The sequence below is a fragment of the Myxocyprinus asiaticus genome, chromosome 17 (assembly GCF_019703515.2).
Source record: "Myxocyprinus asiaticus isolate MX2 ecotype Aquarium Trade chromosome 17, UBuf_Myxa_2, whole genome shotgun sequence".
Taxonomy (NCBI): Eukaryota; Metazoa; Chordata; class Actinopteri; order Cypriniformes; family Catostomidae; genus Myxocyprinus; species Myxocyprinus asiaticus.
The window spans coordinates 30915852-30924464 of NC_059360.1; the positions used below are offsets into that span (position 1 = coordinate 30915852).

Genomic DNA, 8613 nt, shown 5'->3' on the forward strand with positions numbered 1-8613 from the left:
GATTTTTTCAATAAGACACTTTTGGTCGTTATTAGTGTGCATGTAAAGCACATTGCAACATAATGCTTAAGACATCATTAAATACAAGCTAGTTAGTTAGTTGTTAGAAATGTAATGAAAAAAAAAACATTTTTATCTAGCCCTACATTTATCAGACCCCTGGTTAAAAATGGTGCAAATGAAACAAATCAAACAGGATTGGCCCATTGAGATCACAAATGGCACAAACACTTTACACAGAGTTGTGTGTTCACTTAAGCTGTAGCCTAGTGTGTCGCAGAACAACAGAACCTAGTTTTTGTTATTCCCTAATGTGACTGCATAGTGTATTCAGCTGTTCAATGTAATGAGAACTGATGGCAAACAGCTTAGCTGCAAATAACACAATATAATCTGCAAATCACCTTACATCACAATATATAAATTAAATCCTGACCATAATCTTTTGTACACTTAAATGCTACAGTTCAGTATAGAGAGTCGGGGCATTAGTGTCAGCAGCTCAAACACTAATGCTACCCCCATGTGGCTGCCGACCATCATCACAATGAAAAAATACATGTATGCATAAAAATGCTTTTCAACTATTTATTTCCCATCTTACACACAAACAACAGGCAGATTTATAATTCACTTATTTCACAAAAAGCAAACACTCAGTACATAAGAATGCGTCTTCCAAAAGAAACCATGGAATTGCAAGATTGACCTTATCCAAAACAAGCCTTAAGTGCTTACTGTAGTTAAAACTATAGATGACACCCAACAGTCAGAATGAAAATGCAGCACACACATTTTACCCGTTAATGACAGGTACAGGAACACATTAGTATGTTCAGTGCATACACTTCACATTACAGATCTAAGCACCCTTTATCTTTGAAGATCACATTAATAAAGATTTCTTGTATTCTTCTATGAATATAACTCTGATATAAAGACATTTGTCTTTGTACTGTAAACTATTGAGCTACTGAATTTCAGGAAATGAATTTAAGCTAGATGTCACTGTAAATTAGGTAAGGTAACTACAAGAAGTATTGAAAGGAGGACCACTGCTAAAGAATTGTAGAGTCTGGAGACTAAGAGTTTGACACTGCAATGAATATAAAGGCCAAACATTTTTTATAATAAAAATGCACGTGTCCGCCACATGGACAAAGGCTGTGATAATAAGTATGTGAAACAAATAACAAGCATATTTTGTGTTTGATTCCCACTTCAGTGAGTGATCGTGGCATACAAGCAGTGTATGCATTAAAACAGCTTTCTGTTACACTTTGCAAAAGGAAAAAATGCATCCTTCATAATTATCATCTTATAAAACTTCCTCAAAACTGGCTATAGTCACACCCAGTGCAACATCACACATGCTATTCAGACTTTACAGAGACATTTATAATTTTTATGTTCACTAGCAAAATCCCAAAATGTTTTTGTTTTTCCTGTATTTCCTCGAGATAAATTCCACCACACACGTTATAAATTCAAACTTATTGTACACCATTTTCTGAACTACATCAGTCTTGTGGCACTGCAGAAGTCTGTAGGGGAAGAGTAACATTACAGAACACTAATTACAATAGAATGCAATCTAAAGTCCTCAGTGCACATGCACACACACAAAAACCCTTTAAATAGAAGAATGTCTTTTACTTGTTTAGTCTCTAAACGGAGGCAAATGTAACCGCATACAAGTTTTGTAACATCAGCTCACTCATCAAAAACAGCTTCAAGTATTACAGGGTTGTATGAGGGAAAGTGTAAGGCAAGAGAGACACTTCTACAGCTCCAAACTACAGATCTACAAAACAACAACCTGGGCTCCTCCATGAATCTTCTGTGGTTTCATGGTTTGAATAATATTGTTGTGAAATTTCTACGGCACACTTGTTCAAAGGAGCAACATTGAAAAGGATGGGATCTTCCTAAACCGTCATTGTAGATGTTACTGTCCTGTTCCAACTAACAAAAGTAGTGTTTGGATTTCACAAAATCTATGATGGAGCAACAAAGATCACTGATGTGCTGAGTGAGGGGCCTTCAGACTGAACGTGTTCTTGCTAGATGAAGCGCAATGAATGTAACAGAACAGCAGGTGTCTCGAGGCATGTTTCTACAAGTCAATGTTTTTTTTTACTTGACACTGTCTTAAAAATGTGACGTTCCTGCCAGAGATGCTAAGACATGGCATAACAGTAAAAGATGTTTATCTAGCAAGTTTACATAGATAATTTAAAAAAACAATCACAGACAACCACAAAAATACGTTCAGTGTGAACGACCCCTTAAAGGACTATCCTTATGGACCCTTATATATGCAAACACACTCACACTCAGACAGTACAAAAGCATACACATGGCCCAATTGGCCGTTCAGTGCCAGCTGGAGTGTGTGTATGTCTGTTGAAAAGAGCCAAGGAGAGCTGCTTCTCTTCCTTCCAGCCATGTCACAAAGCGGCATTGTGGGAGCTCTAAGAGATCTTCATGGTTTATTTGGAGGCAGTAAGGGGTTTCCATGGCAACAGTCCACAGGCACAGGCCTATCCACCAAGTTGGGGAAAAAAAAAATGACTTGAGAACATAAAAATAAGTAGTTAAAATTCCACAGCCATGTTTTATTCTCAAGGTTTACATCTCTAACACCAACTCTGAAACAAAGAGAAAAATGATCCATGCAGTTCCATGCACCCTTACATGAAGAGGTTGCTAGATTATTTCCTCATGCTGATGTCATCATCTTTCAGAACAAATTTTTTCCTCAATGCTTCAGATATAAGTGAGGCAGAGTCTTCCTCTCTCAGTGAGGTGCACCCACGGTTATATCTAAATAAAATACACAAAAACGTTATTTATAATATTAATGAACTTTATCAACAGCCCATCTTATACTTTTGGAGGCCACTGAAGGTGAAGATGAAGATCTGCATAGTTGGCATTATGATGATGTGGAAATAGCTCTCACCTGTCCTTGCTCATCTTCATGCGGTTCATGTCTTTCAGGATGTCCATGACATCAGCAAAGCTTGTTGACTTTGATAGAGACAGAGTGTCTTCCTCTGGCTCCCGGAAGTCCATAGTAGGACGATCAAGGTCAAAAGTTGCAGATGCCGTCATGGAGACTGGTGGCATGGGATCAGGCACCAGCTCTGATACCTCCTCATCTTCCTCCTCTTCTACTTCCTCCTCCTCCTCTTCCTCCTCTGTGACATCACTGATGACAAAAGAGGCTGTGGGGGCAGGCTGGTAAGCCGCTGTCTCAAAGGGAGCCATGGAGAAGCCCACGCTAGTGTCGTCAGGGGACAGCAGGTCAGGCGTGATGGGATTCGAATCTGAACCAGGTCAAAATTTTATGAGGGACGTAAAAAAAAATATGTTCAAACAAATCCACCCAAATTGACTTTGTTTATTTCTGCTGCCACCTGTCATCATTTACTCACCTTCATGTTGTTTTAAAAAAGAATGACTTACCTTCTTCCATGAAAACTGAGACTAACATTCTGCCTAACATGTTTTGTTTTCCACAGAAGATAGTAAGTCATATTGGTTTGAAACAACATCAGGGTGAGTAAATGATGGCAGCATTTTCATATTTGGGTGAACTCTGCATTTAACTACATTCCTAACAAATTCTAACTTATCTGGTATATATAAACTTACAACAAAAAGCCTAATTTGATCTGAGTTTTATTCACAATAATGTAATTAAACAGTTTAAACTTTTCTGCAAAGCACCCAAATGGGACTGTAAATAACAGGATTAACAACAAGGTCCAAGGACCAAACAGAAACCAGATAACTGAATAATCTTCAGTCATCTTTTCAACCTGAATCTGCAGCGACTATCTTGGCAATCTGGGCTCGGAGTCGACTCAGCTCATCCTGTAAAGCTGTGGTTCGGTTCATAGCTGTTACGCCTGGTTTTCTCAGAGCCTCGACCCGCCTGCCCTCTCGTCTGAAGTTGGGCACAGATGAGTTCCTATGCATAACCAGCAGGGGTGTTGGCCTCCACTCATGCCTCAGGGGGCGTGTGTCACTCCTGACATACAACATAAGAGTATTGGTTAAATATTGGTTAAATGACAGTGATCAACAGCAATGCCTGGTCTCTAACAAGCCAAGTGGGCTTTAAAAAAAATAACCTAATTGTGAAATAATCAAGAACTACACAAACCTTGATGGTACAATATTGTTGAGACATGTCAAATCACCCTTTAATTAACAAAGTATATCTATCTCTCTGAATGCAGTGATGGAACAGTTACTGAGTGATTTTAATATCCAGTGAAGGCTTTTTCAATCCGAGCATCCAACACTGAATTCAAATTCAGCTCTACACCTCACAAAACACAAACAAAATAGTCTGGAAAAAAACATGTAAATTCCGAGGTGAACTCTACAAAGCTACATTTTGCAAGGTGGCAGATTCACCTAACTCTGGCGTATGTCTCCTCCTCATCATCTGCAATCCAGGCGATATCTGCCAGTGTGGGCACCAGTGGCCCATCCATTGAGCGCATTGGGGGGAGGCCTGGGAGCTCCTGGGGAATACAAGTAAATAGCCATTCCTTGAGTTTTAAAATCCAACACAAGCAGTTTACAAATTTACTTTTGCTCATAGCCACTGTTTCTTATAATAATTAGTTACTTTTAACCCTTGTGCATTGTTCGTTTATAAGTCACACTTAAGTTGTTCATGGGTCAAAAATGACCTGAACATACATGTGTAATATATATATATTTTTAAATATGTAATAACACTAATTTTACTAAAGAAAAAACACTAAAGTTGTGCAATTTTGAGGGGAGATTTTATGGTATTTAGAACTTATTTAGCTCTAAATTACACCAATCATTTGTAATTTACAATAAAAACCTTAATTTCAGTAAGTTTAAAGAGTGTCAAAACATCGAAATATGTCAAGCACTGGGGGTCTCTGGTGACATCGGCTGGAATAAAAATAACAATTACATGAAATGACAACTATTGCCAGTAGATGGCTTCAGTGCTCCATGCATTGGCTGCTATCTTTAAGACAGTGTTGACAAACTTAATTTCTAGATATTATCACAATTTATGCATTGCATATACAGTACTGTATATACAAAAGTCTTAGGCACATAAGATGTTTCACAAAAGCATTTGTCTTAAGATGGTTATTTATATCTTCAGCTTTAGTGTGTTAATAGGAAATATAAATGTTAGACTCCCAAACATTACTTTTGCAAATAGAAAATATTAGAATAGAAGAACAGGGAGCCCAGCAACAGATGTCATGGCCCCAACAAAGCCCCCCACCGGACATTGAGTCAGTCTGGGATTACATGAAGAGACAGAAGCAACTGAGACAGTCTAAATAGATATAGGATCTGTGGTGAATTCTCCAAGAAGCTTGGAACATCCTATCTGCCAACAACTAAGAAAAACTGTGTCCAGGTGTACCTAGTAGAATTGGTGCTGTTTTAAAGGCAAAGGTGGTCACACAGAATATTGATTTAGCTTTTTTATGTTTACTCATTTAAGTGATAAATGAAAACAATTTATGGCATTATTTTTGAAGACATCCTCACTATGCAACATTTTTCATAAGTGCCTAACACTTTTGCACAGTACTGTATATTTAGACATTATAAAAAAACAATTATTTGTCAAATTGTAGCACTTTAAAATCACTTGTGTTAAAGTGTCAGATTTTGCAATGATGGTTCAATATGCTGTCAAACCTGACCATGCTGATACAGTCAAATCTGACTGTTACAAAGAAAAGACAGAGTAATTATTTTGTCACCTGTCATTTATTTAAAACGTCAAACCTCAAAATTCTAGCAAACACTCTGTCACACAGGGACCACACTCAGACATGTGTGGTATGTTTGGTATGTGTGGACAGGTTTATCTACACTTGTGAGAGCAGAATGTCCTCATTAGTTTAAAAAAAAAAAAAAAGTCTCCCAAATGGGTCAGATTGTGTTGATCTTCAAATCTAATGATGTGGATGTTTTTAAGAGGTTGAGGGGTAGAGTCAGGAAATAGAAAATATCATTAGCCTGATATGGAATCAGTGGAATCTATGACCCCGTTTCCACCTGGTATTAAGATGTGGTCAGCCCTAAATACAGGTCTAAACGAGGTCTAAAATGTTTTGTGATCAGATCACACAAACCACATACGAATGTGGTCAAAAACACGTGTCCACATTGCATTTGAGGTGTTAACGCTTATCTGTCCTGTATGCGTCCTGGCAGCAGTGAAGCGCCACCCCACACCTGTCAATCAACCGCAGTGCTGAAACAAGAGTTTAAACTTTGCCATTTATGAGCTGCTTTAAAAGGAAAAAAACATCTGATTGGAAAATTTAAAAAAAGCGGATAAATACACAATCACAAGAGCTTCGGGGATCTTCTTCAGTGTGTCTGATTTCAACACAGATGAGAAACATGAACACCCGAAGCTCTTTTAATACAGGTAATCCACTAAAATAATGAATAATTTAGCTTGACATGTTGCGTTTATGTTTAGATTAAATTTCAACCGCATCTGGGAGAAACGGCACGCTTTCTTTGTCTTTTATGACTTTTCTGCGCTTTAATATCATGCAGTAACACACTGACATAGTGATTGATGTATGCCATCATGAAACAGAAACCCTCCCCTCCAAATCCAAACACAAGTGGTCACAGGAGATGCATTTAAGCGACCAGGTGTAAAGAATGATGTGTCTCATCTGACTACATGTGATCGGATCACCCGAAACGCATCTTCAATACCAGGTGGAAATGGGGCCTATGAGATGTCCTTACTAATATAGTCAAACAAACCTCTATGTGTGTGTTTTCTGCATTTTGGATGTTTTATAGCCTCAACCCTTCATTTAACAACAAGGTCCCTTCAACAACCCTTCATGTGTGATTTTTTTTCTGCATTGTGTCTTATTTGTTTATTTTTATATGACAAATAAAAAAAATAGCTCTGTGTTGTATCTTTCCCATTCATTTCCTATGGCAGGTCAATTTTGACCCGGAACAGCACGAGTGTTACTTTTTTTTTGTCACAAAGCCTCAACTCATCAAATCCAGCAAAAAAACAATTGTGTGTGTGTGTGTGTTCATTTGGCAAATGTAAGAAAAATAACCAAGTCTCGGACCACTCAGATGAAGGATACTATTTTTATTAAAAAAAACAAAAACAATGAAAATGGGTCAAAAATGACCCAAACAGCACATTATTGATTAATCTTAGTACCTCACAAGTAAAGTTTTTGAAAACTTGAATAAGACCACGAAACACCAATCTTCTAAACTTAAAACTCAACAGCAGGCCACTACCGCCTGATGCTCCAAGTGGATAAGAGTCTAAATGTGTTTATGATCCTTGTTCTTTCTCATACCTGGAAACATGCCCTAGTGCAAGGTTTAAGAGGCAGCGTAGAGCCGATTCGCCTCACCACACTACGAGTTGATCCATGTGGTTTATTTTGCCAAATAGGAATTACCCCCTGAAGAGCAAGTAAACAAAAAAAATTATTTAAAAAAAAAAAAAAAAAAAAAAAAAAAATAGAAAGCCCATTGAAAATTTAAAAAATGGCTTTAGATGTTTAACTACTTACTGCCTCTGTTTCCATTTTTGCTTAGAGTGTAGAAAGCGCTGTGCCTTGGATGCTGTTGTAGTGATTTGAATGACTACAACACACTGAACATGTTTGTCTGGGATCTAGGTTCCTTTGCCTAGAAAAGTGAAAAAGTAAGAAAACATCATGTGTAAACTCACTGTGAATGCTGATCATGTCATGTGTCAGAGTAAAGTGAATTGTGATGTTTTTGCAATTACTGCTTACTGAATGCACCTTTTGTGTTACAGTCTGTGTAAATCAAATGAACAAAGTAAGCCTAAATAATGTCCTACGAACCACGTCCGATCTAATACATAAATTAATAAATCATTAAGTAAATAAACATTACTAGAATTAAATAATAATTGTTAACATATACAACTTTTGATTTTAAAAATGTATTACTATGTTAACTAATGTTATCAAATAGAACCTTTTTGTAAAATGCTGCCATAATAATAAATGAACGTGTATTATTATTATTATTATTATTATTTAAGAAAAGTAAAATGGTAATTAAAAAAAAGAATAGCTTAGATAGCAATAACAGCGTAAATTCGGCAAGTAAAAGAACACAATAAAGCATACAGTGTAAACAAGGTAAATAAACCAACTGAGTTCTGTGACCCTAAATCCCTGTTTTAGCATCTCAGCTAACAAACGACCCCATTAGTGTGCCGCTGCTTAATATGCATTTAAAATAGATATAAGACGCACCGTGTGTGATTAGATCAGATCAGATCAGATCAGTTTCCTTTTTGCACCGGTGTAGATTACTCTGTTTCCTGTGTGTTGTGAATTGTCCAGGCTTCCCTCTTTGTATAAAGCTAGGTAGCTATGTTAGCCGTTAGCTGAGCGCGCCCCCAGCTACGCTGAATGAGTCGGAAGTGCGTTTAGTGACAACGCCCTGTGATTGGTTAAAATTCCGCATACATTAGCTCCCAGTCCAATAGAATGTGACCTGTACCGGAAGCCAGCCTGAGCTTTTTGAGATACAAAATAA

General features: G+C 37.4%; 1 protein-coding gene across 1 annotated transcript; it reads right to left on the reverse strand.

Moving 5' to 3' along the window:
• Positions 1 to 580: 580 nt before the first annotated feature.
• On the reverse strand, positions 581 to 8483 carry mtfr1l (mitochondrial fission regulator 1-like). The gene is made up of 8 exons (XM_051722773.1): positions 8328 to 8483; positions 7608 to 7725; positions 7389 to 7496; positions 4432 to 4541; positions 3828 to 4039; positions 2966 to 3332; positions 2698 to 2826; positions 581 to 2543 (listed from the first exon to the last, which is right to left on the reverse strand). The coding sequence occupies exons 2-7, from the start codon at positions 7620 to 7622 to the stop codon at positions 2715 to 2717; spliced, it is 924 nt and encodes a 307-aa protein (XP_051578733.1). The 5' UTR covers positions 7623 to 7725; positions 8328 to 8483; the 3' UTR covers positions 581 to 2543; positions 2698 to 2714.
• Between the last annotated feature and the right edge of the window lie 130 nt (positions 8484 to 8613).

Excerpts from the sequence above, each read along its gene's own strand:
- mtfr1l (XM_051722773.1), bottom strand. Across the intron at positions 3,333-3,827 it reads GATAGTCGCTGCAGATTCAG|ATTCGAATCCCATCACGCCT; the intron begins GTTGAAAAGATG and ends GACCTGGTTCAG. Across the intron at positions 2,827-2,965 it reads ATGAAGATGAGCAAGGACAG|ATATAACCGTGGGTGCACCT; the intron begins GTGAGAGCTATT and ends TATTTTATTTAG.